This window comes from Arachis hypogaea, chromosome 12 (assembly GCF_003086295.3).
Source record: "Arachis hypogaea cultivar Tifrunner chromosome 12, arahy.Tifrunner.gnm2.J5K5, whole genome shotgun sequence".
Lineage (NCBI taxonomy): Eukaryota > Viridiplantae > Streptophyta > Magnoliopsida > Fabales > Fabaceae > Arachis > Arachis hypogaea.
The window spans coordinates 101,409,689-101,424,018 of record NC_092047.1 but is presented as its reverse complement, the minus strand read 5'-3'; the positions used below and the strand labels follow the sequence as shown (position 1 = coordinate 101,424,018).

Here is a 14,330-nt window from a genome sequence, read left to right as displayed (position 1 = left end):
ATGTTTACATCTATATTTTTCACTTTCTTTAATTTTTTCACCTTTAAATTCTTGCAGATGATGAAGCAGCTAAAAATACTCAATCTTAGTCATTCTCAACACTTGACACAAACTCCTGACTTTTCAAATATGCCCAATCTTAAAAAGTTAATACTCAAATATTATGCTCTATATATAATGTATATAGTTGAAAACCGTCGCCTTGCAAATTTGTCTTTGTTTTCTCGGTTTAAATAAAGCTCTATCTAGACCCTGTAAATCTAATTATATGGATGAGTCATTTTAGTTGACAAAATTGTCAACCATGAACTAAGTTGGTTTATCTTATGGTCTGACAATTTAACATTTTCGGATTTCATTTCCTCTAACACAAACCAAGCTCCAACCCAACTCTCCACCAGATCCCCCTGCCTCACCGTCCTCAATTTTGAAAATGCACTTTACAAAAGTCAAATATGTTATTGAATTCTAGTATATGTTAGTAAAATATGAGGAGCTAAAAGATAGCCCATAGCTAAGTTAAAACCATAGTATGGCAGATTAAGAATCACTAGATGTGTTAAAGTACTAAAAGGATCCACCTGATTGTACCAAGAAAATTATGAAAGCTGACCTCAAACTTGCTTCAACACCCAAAAAGGGAAAAAGGTATATACAATGCATCGCATATTTGATATTTTCCCGAAGAATCAGCCAAGAGCATATGTTTCAGAGGATAAAACTCATTTACGTTTATCTATGGGGACAAGGACAAAAAATGAAGGAACACCTGTTAACTACCACTTTCAAATCTAGATTGGATACAAAATTCCTTATACAAATCAAAATGTTGTTCTCATTTTGACATATGTTTCTTCAGTAGATTATATGCTTTTAAACCTTGAGGTTCAGAGATTTCCAATGGAGCATGAAGACTCAACTCAACAGGGCAATGATTATCAAATACCTCTTGTCCAAGAGCTTTGTCTGCTCCCTGGACTTCCGGACATGGAATATAAATGTATCATAAGTTTCATCACTATAAACAGAGTCCCCTGTAACAAAATCTTTGGCAGAGCAATTGAATGCCATTGGCCGATACGAAAAAAAAAGATTTTTGTTTCAAGGAACCATCCCAAGCTTCCTCTTGATCATCAGAAAGAGATATCTCCGTAGAGCAATCAGTTGAAACAGTTATGTTACTAGCCACCTTCATTACTTCATTGTACTTGAGGCCAAGCTCTGCTTCTATGGAAAACTCATCATCTTCCAAATTTGAGCACCCGTTGTAAAATTCATTTAGCACAAGTAGAAATGGAAATGGCCTAACTGGACCCACAATGTCATCATTATTGTGGTGTGAAGATTTCCGTAAGAAGAATGGAGGCAACTGAGGAAGCTCGGGTAAAACTAAGAAATCTAAAGCTATCTTATGTTTGTTTACAACTTGCGGACATTGAGAATAATTCAAAAATGCCAATTGTAACACCTCCATAGGCAAGTCAGCCCAAAGTCTCCTTAAAGCAACTTCATGAAGGCTTGTTGGTGGTTTTATATCTTTAAAGACAGCAGCAGTTGCAGCAGATGATCTTAACCGACCAAACCCACAAGCATTTAATTTCTCACACAAAAACTCATGCACTTTACTCGCAGAAGATTCCTTCTGTCGAGTTTGCATGTGACTCTTTTCTAGTTTCCTGTGTAGCAATTTAGAAAGACTATCACTAATATATGCCTGAAGGTAAGCCAATTTTAGGTAATGAAATCTTTTTTGAAATTTGTATTCCTCCTCACTGAAGGGATGCAAGTGTTTGTCCAGCCATAATTCTTCTTTGTGGCAATGATCTAAGTTCCTAGTTGAAGCCCGACAAGCATGATATCTTTGCAATTCAAACTTTCCAGATGACAACAGCCTTATCAGTGTAAATCCACCATTTTCATCTGGTTCACAAAGTAGGGCAGCCAGGTCACTGCTTAAAATTCCAAAACCCAAGACAATCTCTTTCTTCAGCTGCCAATCAATCCATTCAGGAAGAGCGTCCTTTGACAGCTCTTCCCTTAAGAGACAATCTCCACAATGACACTTGCAGCCAGATAAATCAATATCAGACGGAAGCTCCCAGGCACAGAATGCTTTGTTAATATTTGAAAGCTTCGAAGCAATATATCCTTTTCGGAATGGCAATTCAGGTCCATAACAGAAGAGATTAAACACACAATTCCAAAATGATCCCAGTATAATGCAATATCCAGACTCAGAAGCCAACTTGAAAGCATCTTCCCTTGAGTTGGACCTCAAGGTAGACAAGCTTAGCACAGTTACGTAACAAGGCTCATCAATATTATGCATCCATTGTAACACTGGCATCATAGGCTTCCTCACATCAATGAGAAGTAAAAGACTGCTAGAAGCCACTGCGCAGAAGAAATGGTTAGGACCTGCCTTTGACAAGGCAAGAAACTACTCGATTTCGCTTGGAGCATACATACGCAACATATCAATCTTCATTAGGCAACTCACGTTACATTCCTTGGATCTCTAGTCAACTAAGAAAACAGCATCAGTGCGAGCAACCACCAAAATCCGAGGATGCCAACTAAATTCACAGCTCACCCATACACAATCACTACAATAACCCGAATCATTCCACAGAACTTTCAACCTAGTCCCCTTAAAAGAAGTACTCGAACCATGATAATGAGACTCCAAATCAAACAAGAACAATTGACCACTTTCTAACAACACCACACTCTCTTCCAATATATGAGGGCTCCAACAAGCATGACCAACGGAAGAACTATTGAAAACTTTACCGCCCAATATATAACAATACTACACTCGCAAGGTTTATCGTTAAACGGATATGTGAGATCAAAAGAATGATAAAAATATAATATACAGATCCAAGAAATATAGATATCAAGCTCTAGACTCGAGCTGCAAAACTAAGGCCGACAAGAGTATGTAATTATATATATTTATACAACCCAAAATATAACTCGAACTATAGAATAGACATCTGTCTCTCAAGTAAAAAAAAAATCAGAAACTCAAAAAAAAATAAAATCCAACTTCGTTTGCATCGGAAATTCTAAACAATCAGCGAGGTGTATGGAATGAAAACCGAAAGTTCTCAACATGGTAAAGATGTCTGGATAGTTAATATAAAAAGTATCGAAAAAGACAGAGGTATAAAATCCCTCAATACCCTTATTCCCCCTTTTTTTCCAAACCAAACCCTAACCATCTTCTAACACACTCACTCACCTCTCACTGCCGCACACACCCTCACTCCCCTCACCCTCTTCCTCACAGCACACACCCACGAGTTGAGGAAAGAAAGAAAAGAAAGATGGAGATCGAGAGAGTGAGGGAGAGGAGGAGAGAAGGAAGAAGAGGAGGGAGAGGGCTTCCGCACCGGGGCCGCGCCTCACCGTCATCTAACTTGCCGTTGTTGTCGCCAACGATGAACAAGAGAGAGAGGCAAACGCGAGGAGAGAGAGGGAAGCTGTTTGGGCGTGCTGGAGGGTCGCCATTGTCGTCCTCATTGCGACTGGTCATCATCGCTGGAGCCAGCCACCTTCATCGCCATTTGTGCCGCCGCCGAAGCCTGGATCATCGCCGTTTGGGTTGCGCGGAGGAAGGAGAAGCCGCTGGATGTCGCTGCGCCTTGTCTCCATCGTCGCTGAGCTTCAACCGCCGCCATGCCAAGTCGTCGTCGCCATTGTTGAGAGAGAAGAGAGAGCTTGACGAGAGAGAGAGAAATAGGATGTGCGAGAGGAGCCGCCGTGAATAGAGGGCTGTTCCGTCACCGCTGTTGTGTTGCCGTTCGGGTGAACCTTGGTTTCTACTGGAGCAGGAGCTGTTGGTGCCACTGGTGGAGCTGAACAGTTCCTGTCACTAACCCAAACTATCGCCAGCTCCACCTTGTCGCTGCCCCAATCCAAATTCTGCGCTTTGGGACCAAATTGTGAGTATGCTTTACATTTATAATTGTTTGATTGTGTATCTATAATTATTTTGACATATATCTATTATGATCTTTGAATTATACTCACTATATTTGCCTTAAACGGTTTTAAATTGATTAGAATAATTGATTAATTAAAATTAAATAATTTGTTTTTATGAAGTTTATACTTTCAGAACTATACATGAGACCATATATATTTTTTATGAAGTTTTGCATTATTCTAAGATGTTTGAATTTACTTGTATATATGTTTTTGAAGCATTGAAGTATTTGTTGGTATTAACTTAGTTTAAAGATTGTGAAATATGTTTGGAATGTCGTATGATTGAAAAAGTATGATTGGAAAAGATTCTGATGAAAAAGTATAATATGATTTGATTTGATTCGATACCTTATATATTTGAAAGATTAAAGATTTTTGTATTTGAAATTATATGTTTGAATTGGTTTGGGAGGCTCGTATTAGAAAATCGTAGTTAACGGTGACTATAACTTAATTTAGATACATCTAACTCAAACCCCAGCTAGCAGGGATGTTGCTAGCCTAATGTGTAGGCCACACGTTAGATCTGTTATTCTGTTAGGACACACGAGAGGAAAGGGTTATCCATTGAGGTAGAGCCACCCAAGTGTGGACTTTTTATTTGATTTCTGTATGAGAACTCCCTTATTGATTCACTTATTATTATCAACTATTGTTTTCTAATTAAAAATTACTTAAATAATGATGTTTATATGGTCTCATGTCGATTATAGATGTATTGTTTAGTCATTGAGTTACAAAACTCACCCTATTTTTCTAAAAATATTTTTCAGGAATAAATATTTGGTGATGTGAGCCTTTCTGTTCAAGAGCAATGATCTGCAATGAGTATCTATTCTTTGTTGAATTCTTACACGTCATCTACTCCATATGTCCCAGGTAGGATCCAACTATTCTTAATTATTTTAATTTTTGTTAAAAAATGTATAACTATTTATTTTAAAACTTGTAAAATATTTGAAATTTTCTTATTCAGCTTATATTTGAGTTTGTTAGACTTGTTAGGGGATTATTTTCCTTGAGCGCCAGTCATGGCTCATTTTGGGCCGTGACAAGAGGCATTCATAGAATTTCGACACTTAGATTTCAACTTAAAAATCCAACTAAACCAGAAATTAAGTAAGGTATCTAAGGTATTTCAAGTTCTAAATTTAACTTTAACCTAAAACTTTACTTTCTGTCTCCTCCAATCCTTCGAATCACCGGTGGAACAACCCCCTGTAACATCCTACTACACAGAATTTTATGCTTAAGTAATAAAGCTGAGGTGGCAAGGTATTACGACCTTTAAAAATAAAATATATACATAATAATATTGAAGAGGATACGGTATACAAGGAGCCTTAAAAAATGAGTAAAGCAAAATCGCAAAATAAAAAGCGCATCGCTCAGGAAACGAGATTACTTGCATGTGAAGAAAACTACAGTTCATAAGCTTAACTAAGCAAAAAGTGGGAATAGAGGAACAAGAATACAAAATAACAAACTCCTAACTCAATCTGCGAAACTAAGGTTGGTCGGAGAATATTTACATACATATATACATAGCCCAAAGCCCAAAATACATACATAAAATCCTAGTTCTCCATAAACCTCTAAGAGGTACAAAATTAAGGTGAACATAAACATATGAGGAGAGTCTATACACATATATAAATCAAATTATCAAAAGTAAAACCTAAAATGAAACCACTTCACTGCAGAAGCTCCAAATGCCTAGCGAAGTGACTCTTGACTTGTATCTGAAAAACAACAATACAGTATGAAATGAGAATCGGAGGTTCTCAGCATGGTAAAGGTGTCACGCACATAAGATATAAGGTCTTGAAAATGGCAGAGGCAATCGTAGAACATCGACACTCATATATGAAACTTAAGGAACTAAAAACAAAAGTCATAAATAGGTGGTTGTCTAAAGGTTCTCAACCTAACTAAACCTAACCTATACACTAAACTTTTTTACCTTCCCTCCGTTCCTCCGTCTCCTATGAGTTCACAGACAAACAAGCAAAACAAGGCAAACACAAGTAGTTCACAAGTAATACAGTTAACAATTATCACAAATAACAGATTATAATCACGTAGGCAATCTCATATAGTTCACAAGCAAGCAAATCAGACAATATGTACATGATGTATGCCTATCATATGGCTGTTGATATCAACTGTCGGTTACGTAGCCAGCCCGACATATCCTGATAACTAACTGTAGAAATTAACCATGGAAAGAATTCCAAACTGACATGGGGGAGACACACCCCAAGCTCAATGATAACCATGGGCAGGATCCCAAGCTGACAAGGGAAGACATTACCCCCAAGCTCAAAATTATCCATGGGACGATTCCCAAACTGACATAGGGAGATAACACCCCATGCTGACATGGGGGAGACAACACCCCAAGTTGAATGTATCCAATCATTTCTCATAAATATCATTTTCATTCTCAATAATAATTCATAGCTCATCACATCTTTCTCAACATTATTTTACTCTCTCTTAATTGCCTTATATGCCATTTTCATCATCCTTAATAATCAAGTACCATCTCCCTTAACCCCCTATTACCTTTTAAAAGTCTTTATTCATTTCCAAGTTATCTCTATTTCCTAACTTCAACTAATTACTAGGCTTACTATTAGGTTCTATTACTAAAAGAATGAAAATAGAGGTTTAGAAGTTTGAAATTAGGTTTAAAATTTAAAAACCTAGATTTGCTAAAATAGGGGCCACGCATACACGTGGGAATGAAAATCCTTACTCGCAACCCGAAAGGGTTAGTCGCGTTGCGAGCAGCTGGACGCGTACGCAAATCTCAGGTCATGCGTATGCGTGGACCATACGTACGCGTGGGAGTAGGTTTTTTCAAAAATTTTGCTGAATCTGAAAAAGCTGCAGAATTTTATTTTTGGACCCTAAACTTCCGACGCGCATAACTTTTTCGTTTTAAATCTTTTTTCTTCCGTTCTTTGAACGTCGTAAACTTCACGGACCCAATTTCATATAAAATAAATGTAAAATTATTTAGGGATCCGGAAACCAAGTTATACTTTGGCGAAGTTCGGCCAAAAATCAGTTTTACTCAAAAAACTTCAAACCTCAATTTTCATTAAACCAAACACAAGTCATACTTCCATTACATATATTTAATGTAGCCACATGCCATTTATTTTACCAAAGTCTAATCAGTTATACATCAATATGCTCATAATCTCATACCTAAATTTTATGATCTTAGTCACAACATACACCAATATACCACCACAAACTCATATCCATTCTTTTTCCCACTTTACAAGCACCAATAAGTCATCAGTTAGCAGTCCAATTCCATCATCAACAATTAAGCTAAAATTCAACATTTATCATTAAGTACTAATCAATTTACATGCTCATATATTTATTCCTATCTTATAGTCAACTAGCCTAGGTATTGACAGAACATTATATATTTTATTACATACGTGAAACCTAAACCATATCTTGGCCGATTTCCACGTATTTTTCAAGGCAGCCCACTTAGACAAAAAAGGGCAAGGCTTCAATCACCAAAATTCAACTCTAACACCCACCAAGTTCTCAAATCAAGCTTCCAATGGTTTCAAGGACTCCATATCATGCATACATACACACCTAACACATATATACATACAGATACCACAAAACTCAATATCCAACATAATCAAAATAAAAAATAGCTAGGTTTTAGGATTCTTACCATACCCACAAACCAAACGAACTAAAACCAACAAGTTTCATAGGTTAGATTGAACCTGTAACATCAAAGCCAACAAATCCTCAACATGTATGCTCAAGATTTTCGAAAATCAAAGGAGTAGAAAAATTGGAGTGAGAATGAGGCTTACCTATAAAATTATTTCGATAAATTCGTAGAGCTCGACGCAGTGGTCGCGTGGCCACAAACAGTGTGGTGATCGGAGCTCGGAGCAAGAAGTTATGGTGAATTGAGTTGGAGGTTAGGGTTTTGGTTTCTCACCTTCTTCCTCCCTGGCCTTGGAACATGAATAAGGAATGAAGGGAAATGTTATGAGCTGAAGATCATAATTGGTGAGTGGATTTTGGGCCTTGGGCCCATTTTGGGTTCTATTTGATCGGTTCGGCCAGTTCGACCCAATTTTATGCCAAATTCTTTGAAATTAGTATCAAAATTTTCGTTTTAATTAGCTATATCCTATTTTAATATAAAATTTGTATTTCTAATCTCCTTTATTAAAATTAATTTATTGGTTAATTATTTACTAATTTTACAGGATTTACACCCCCTCACACTTCCACCAAGAGGGGTTTCTTAAAAATAATACACATACAATTCAAGTAAGAAAAACACAGATAGAGGTGCAATTACAGCAAGTAGAAAAAGTAGCAGATAAGTAGAGTTAAGCAATTAAGCAAACCAAAATAATGCACACTCAAGCAAAACAAACAAATGCATATGATGTATGCCTATTCTATGGCTGATGAGTCTCATCTGTCGGTTATATAGGTAACCCGACATGTCCTGGTAGCTAATCATTAGACAATCCCTCTGTGCGCGCATCCCTAAACTCAAAAATAATATCTATGGAGTCGAACTCCAAGCTCAAATATAATATTTCATGGAGTCAAACTCCAAACTGAATAATATAATATTCCACGAGGTCAAACTACAAGCTCAATAGTATAATATTCTATGGAATGAAATTTCAAGTTCAATAATATTCCATGGAGTCAAATTCCAAGATCAATAATATTCCATAGAAAAATCTTAAGCTCAATTTATCCATGGGTGAGACAACCCAAGCTCAAATTCATATATATATGCCCATAGAAAAATCTAGGGAGTTGAAGTGTCCAGTCACATCTTGCGACAGAGGGTCAACAATTAGTCTCAATGTCATCATCATTCATCAAAAATTCATACTCAAAATTTAATTCATTCTTTTTAAATAAATCAAACTCAAAATGTAATCGTTTTTTTAATAACTCAAAATCAAATCATAAAATCCTTAAACCCAAATCTTTCTAAATAACCACTTCAAACGAAGCCTCCAATTTTCATAAAAATTTCGACAGCATCTCCTCTAAAACCAGTGACGGACCCAAAAAATTTATGTTGGGGTGGCAAAAATAATATACATTATAATCAAAAGATATATTAATCCAAATTAAAAAAAAATAAAAATGTACATTAATTATTCGAATAAAAAAAACCAAAAATTACATATAATAAAATAGAACGAAAGATATATTTTGAAATATTTTCTATTACTATTTCTAAAAATAAAAAATATATATTCTAAATTAGTAAATTGATCAATTGACTTTAGAAATTTATATGCAACATAGTTACATATAATAAAATAGAACAAAAGATAAACAAATAAATAATAAGGATCACTAAATTGAGAATAAAATCAAACATATAAATTCATGAAGAGAATAAAAAATTAGATTAATACTTAAATTATAATTGCTTGAATTAAAATTTGTAATTGAAAATATCAAAAAGAGGAACAATGAAATTGAAAGATACATAAAGTCATAGAGAGTTATATAAAAAAATAGAGAATTTAAAATTTACCTTTTGATGAAGAGAAGATGACCACTAAAAAGGGAATAGAAAAAGAGAGTTGAAAATATGAAACTTAGAAGAGGGTTTAAGAGAATAAAGAAGTGGTGACGGTTGAGATTTGAGAATGAAAAAAATCTAAATTTGATTAGGTTAACTAATAATCAAAATGATAAAAAGATAAAATGGACTTAAGACTTTAAATAATTGGGTTAAGTTTATTTGTAGTAGAGTCATTTAAAATTTAAAATAGGGAATATTATATATGTATTATATTTAAAAAAAAAAAACTGAAATAAGAGTGGGGAAGTTCCCCTCATAATCCTAGGTAGGTCCGTCCCTATCTAAAACTCGGACTTCTGCCACCTTTCAAGGGTCCCAACCACCAAACCAAACACCTCTCAGTCATTCAAATCATTTTCAATATCAAATTATTTTAAAATCAAACAATTTCCAATATTAAATCTTTTCTAAAAACCTACCAACTTCAATAGCAAATCATTTACAAAATCGAATCACACATCTCTCAACCAATCCATTCAATTCAATTTTTACAAACCCACCATCAACTCTCAACACATCAACAATCATCATTATTTTATACTTAGCAAGGTCACAATTCAACACATACAAATTCATTCATCCTTTGTACACACATCATATACCACACAATTCATCAATAATTCATTTAGGACATTTCTATCTTAAGGTCTTCTAGCGTAAGTTTTTACGTGACATTAAACATTAACTACGAGAAACCAAAACCATACCTTGGCCAATTCCTTCCTAAACTCGGAACTCCTCAAAAACCTCTCCTTTTACAAGTTCCAAGCTTCCAAACGTCAATTCCTCAAATTTAATCACCCGGATTTCATTCCAAACCGCCCAATTAAACTCCAAATCAACAAGAACACAATCCTATTCACACAATATCACTATAATCATCATAGGATTTACTAATTCAATGATTCACAAGGGTTTAACAGTTTGTTACCTTACCCATAGATCCATTGGACAAAACTCAGTAATTATCTGCTGCTAGAGTTCACCTAAACCATCAAAATTATTCATTTCCTTAATACCCAAACTCAAAACCCATGAAATTAAGGAGAGAAAAAACTGGATGAAAAATAAAAATTTCTTACAATTCTGTTCAGATAAAATTGAAGAGAATTGCGAGACGAACTTGTGGCTGCTGACGGCTCGTCAATCAAAACTTTAAATTAAAAGTTACGATGAATTGAAAATTAGAAGTGGGTTATGCACGTTAACTCTCTTTTTCCGTGTACTTCTAATGAAGTAACGAGGAAGAAAATGGCTGAGTCATATTTATATAAGTGAGCTTTGAGCTCGGTTTGGGTTCTGTCAAATCGGTTTGATCCGTTAGTTTAATTTTGGGTTAAAATTTTTAAAATTAATGTCAAAATTTGTATTTTTAATATTTCTACTTCTCTAAATTATAAAATTTAATTTTTTAATTTTTTAATAATAATTAATTTATTAACTAATTATTTATTAATTTTCTAAATTTTATAATTTGTATTGTATGTCTTCAAATATGCACCTAAACTCATTCTCATAAGTCATAATTTGGTTTGTTGATTAATGTAACTAAGCTCCTTCTCCTTCTCTCTTTCTTAGCAAGCATTGTTAGAATAAAAAAGATGTAGTTTTTATATTTGATTTATTATTTTTTATTTTGCTCACAGAAAAATCATTTTAAAGAGGAAAAGAATTTAATTAATGTTATAAAATTTGAAGATTAAATGCCAGAGAGTAAAAGTCATACATGAAGTTGTGGACATAATAATAAGCATATATGCTATTTAATTACTTTAACTTTTTTTGTTATTAAATATTTAACAAAGATGATATAGTTAGAAGTTGTTATGACTTAAACTGGTATTATGGTATTTTGCAATAATAATCTAATGTATGTGAATTTTATAGAATACTTTATGAGTCAAATTTGATGGTAAATATTTTATTAGTTTTTTTTAATAATTTGATTCAAATAGTTAAAATTATTTATTGACATTAAATTTTAAAAAAAAAGTTGGAATACTAATTTCAATGCAATATGAGAAAATTATTGAAAATAAAAAAATACAAAACTACGAAAAATTATTGTCAAAAGTCATAAAAGACAATGGAATTAAAATTGTTGTCAAAAGCAACTACAAAATGTCAATAATATTAAAACCGTTCTTAAAAAAAGCACAAAAACAATCGTTGTCCAAAATAGTAATAAAGTACGGCGTAAAACTGCTGTCTATCCTGTTACAGTTGTAAACCGTTGTTTAAAAATTATTGTAACAATTGTTGTCTATTAGGATAACAAGGGCAACAGTTTATTTTTTTTGTCGTTGTCTTACGTAAAAAATCGTTGTCTATTAATATTATTAACGGTTACATATACCATAAGTTAAAAACTATCGCCAAAACGTTGCCTAAAGTTTTAAGAACGATTTTCTGATCTATGACAACAGTTTTCGACCATTATAAAAACTTTTATTTGTTGTACTATTTTTTATGAAAAATAAACTATAATAAAATGAATCGATGAAAATAACATGAAGAATAAATATGGAATGAATTGTTATATGTGCTACTCCTTTTTAGTTTTTTTTTTAATTGTATTATAATTAAAAATAAAAAAATATGAAATAAAATTAACTAAAAGATAAATATTTTATTAAAAAGACTTTAAAATTAAAATAATTAATTATTTAAATATAATAAAAGTTAACTCTTATTGAAAAATTATGCAGCAGTCCATACTAAAATAAAGACCATTAAAAATAATAAATGTAATTATAAACTAAAAATAGTGGGTTATTTTTATAAGAATGAATTTTCTCTATTTTTTAATTGTTTAATAAAATATAAATTTTTATTATTTAATATTTTTTATACATTTTTTATAGATTTATTTTAAAAAATATAAAATAAAAAATAATATTTTATTAAATAATTGAAAAAAAATAGAAAACATCCATTCACGACTACTTCTAAATTCTAATGTGGTTCCACCACCTAACCCGAACAAAAATTTCCTTTGCATTGATTAGTGATTAGACTACATGATGAGTTTAAAAAACTTTAAATTAATATGACTATCAAACATTGTTAAAAATTATTATTAAGAATTATTAATTTAATTTTGGTTTTAAAATTATTTGATTAATAATTTCTGTTTTGAGTGCAGTATTTTGATCAATGGGCATATACAACAAAAAGCCTAATAAGTTGGGAAAATATTCAGCATGTGGTACAAAAATATTCAAGCATTATGGCTGAATTATTTTTTGTATTGATTGGGATATGAAAACTGATAACAAAGCCCAAGATATAATTGTCCTGACCTAATATCATCATGGGTCCGAAATTGAAAGAAGGAAGAATGAAATGGAGCATAATTGAGTTCGGTTACCTACTTGACAAACCCCAATTTGACGGTTTGTTTTGCCTTGAATTTAGAACATTTTGATAACCTTTTGTCACATTTAGCCTAAGAATTAGCATGGTTTTGTTATCTCTTCCATGATTGTGCTTAAGTGTAAAAACATGCTTTTTAAGCCTTATTTTGGTGAATTCTAGTTTCTGTTTGATTCCATAAGGTGCCTTGATGTGTTTGCTAGTAACCTCAGGTTGAAATAGGCTAGGCATGGATCAAAGGAAGCAAGGAAGGAAGCATATAAGTGGAGAGAAGCATAAAAAGTCAAAGAAGCAAAGTCAGCCATGCACGCGCACGCGCACAAGGCGCTCGCGCGCACATTACAGAATCGACCAGGGACGCGCACGCGTACCATGCGCGCACGCGCCGATGCTGGCACATGACCTCATTAATGCAACACGTGCCTGGCGATTTGAGAGGGTTTCTGAACCCATTTTTGGCGCCAAATTGCTAAAGGAAAGGAATAAAAGGATGAAGGATTAAGGGGAAGGCATCATTATCACTTAGGATTTTTCATACTTTTCATACTTTAGAAGTTAGATATAATTAGCTTAGTTTGAGCTTTGTAGTTAGTTTCTAGAGAGAGAAGCTCTCTCTTCTCTCTAGGATTAGGATTAGGATTAGGTTTAGGTTAATCTCTCTTCTTAGATCTAGGTTTAACTCATGCTTTGATTCACTTTTCATTCACCAATTCCTAATCTTCTCTTCTTCCTCTTTCTAGTTGTGTGCTTTAATAATTGTAATTCTTCATTTTGTTTTGGATATATTGTTGTTCCTTGGTTTTCTTTCAATAATGCAATTTGAGGTAATTCATGATAATTGTGATTTCCTTGATTGTTGTTGTTAATTCTTTACATTCAATTGTAGTTAGAATTCATTCTTGTTGTGATTGACTATACTTTTCTTTTGTGCCTTCCAAGTGTTTGATGAAATGCTTGGTTGGATTTTAGTGTAGATTTTGTTCCTCTTGGCTTAGGTAGAGTAATTAGCGACACTTGAGTTATCTAATTCCTTTGTTGATTGATAATTGGAGAGATTGCTAATTGGTTTGGAGTGCACTAAGGCTAGTCTCTCCTTGGGAGTTGGCTAGGACTTGTGGCTCAAGTCAATTCATCCACTTGACTTTCCTTTCTTTAGTAAGGGTTGACTAAGTGGTAGCAATGAACAATTCTCATCACAATTGAGAAGGATAACTAGGATAGGACTTCTAGTTCTCATATCTTGCCAAGAGCTTTTATAGTAGTTAGTTTATTTCCATTGCCATTTACTTTTCATGCCCCTCATCCAAAACCCCAAAATAACTCATAA

At 33.5% G+C, this 14,330-nt stretch overlaps 1 protein-coding gene and 1 long non-coding RNA gene across 2 annotated transcripts; one reads left to right on the top strand and one right to left on the bottom strand.

Annotated features, from left to right (window-relative positions):
- Positions 1-835: 835 nt before the first annotated feature.
- On the bottom strand, positions 836-2,347 carry LOC112730373 (uncharacterized). The gene is made up of 2 exons (XM_025780460.1): positions 1,111-2,347; positions 836-978 (listed from the first exon to the last, which is right to left on the bottom strand). The coding sequence occupies exons 1-2, from the start codon at positions 2,345-2,347 to the stop codon at positions 836-838; spliced, it is 1,380 nt and encodes a 459-aa protein (XP_025636245.1).
- Positions 2,348-3,209: 862 nt separating this feature from the next.
- Positions 3,210-13,841, top strand: LOC140177092 (uncharacterized). The gene is made up of 3 exons (XR_011868801.1): positions 3,210-3,950; positions 4,770-4,875; positions 12,774-13,841. It is a non-coding gene; the product is annotated as an uncharacterized lncRNA (long non-coding RNA).
- The last annotated feature ends 489 nt before the right edge of the window (positions 13,842-14,330 follow it).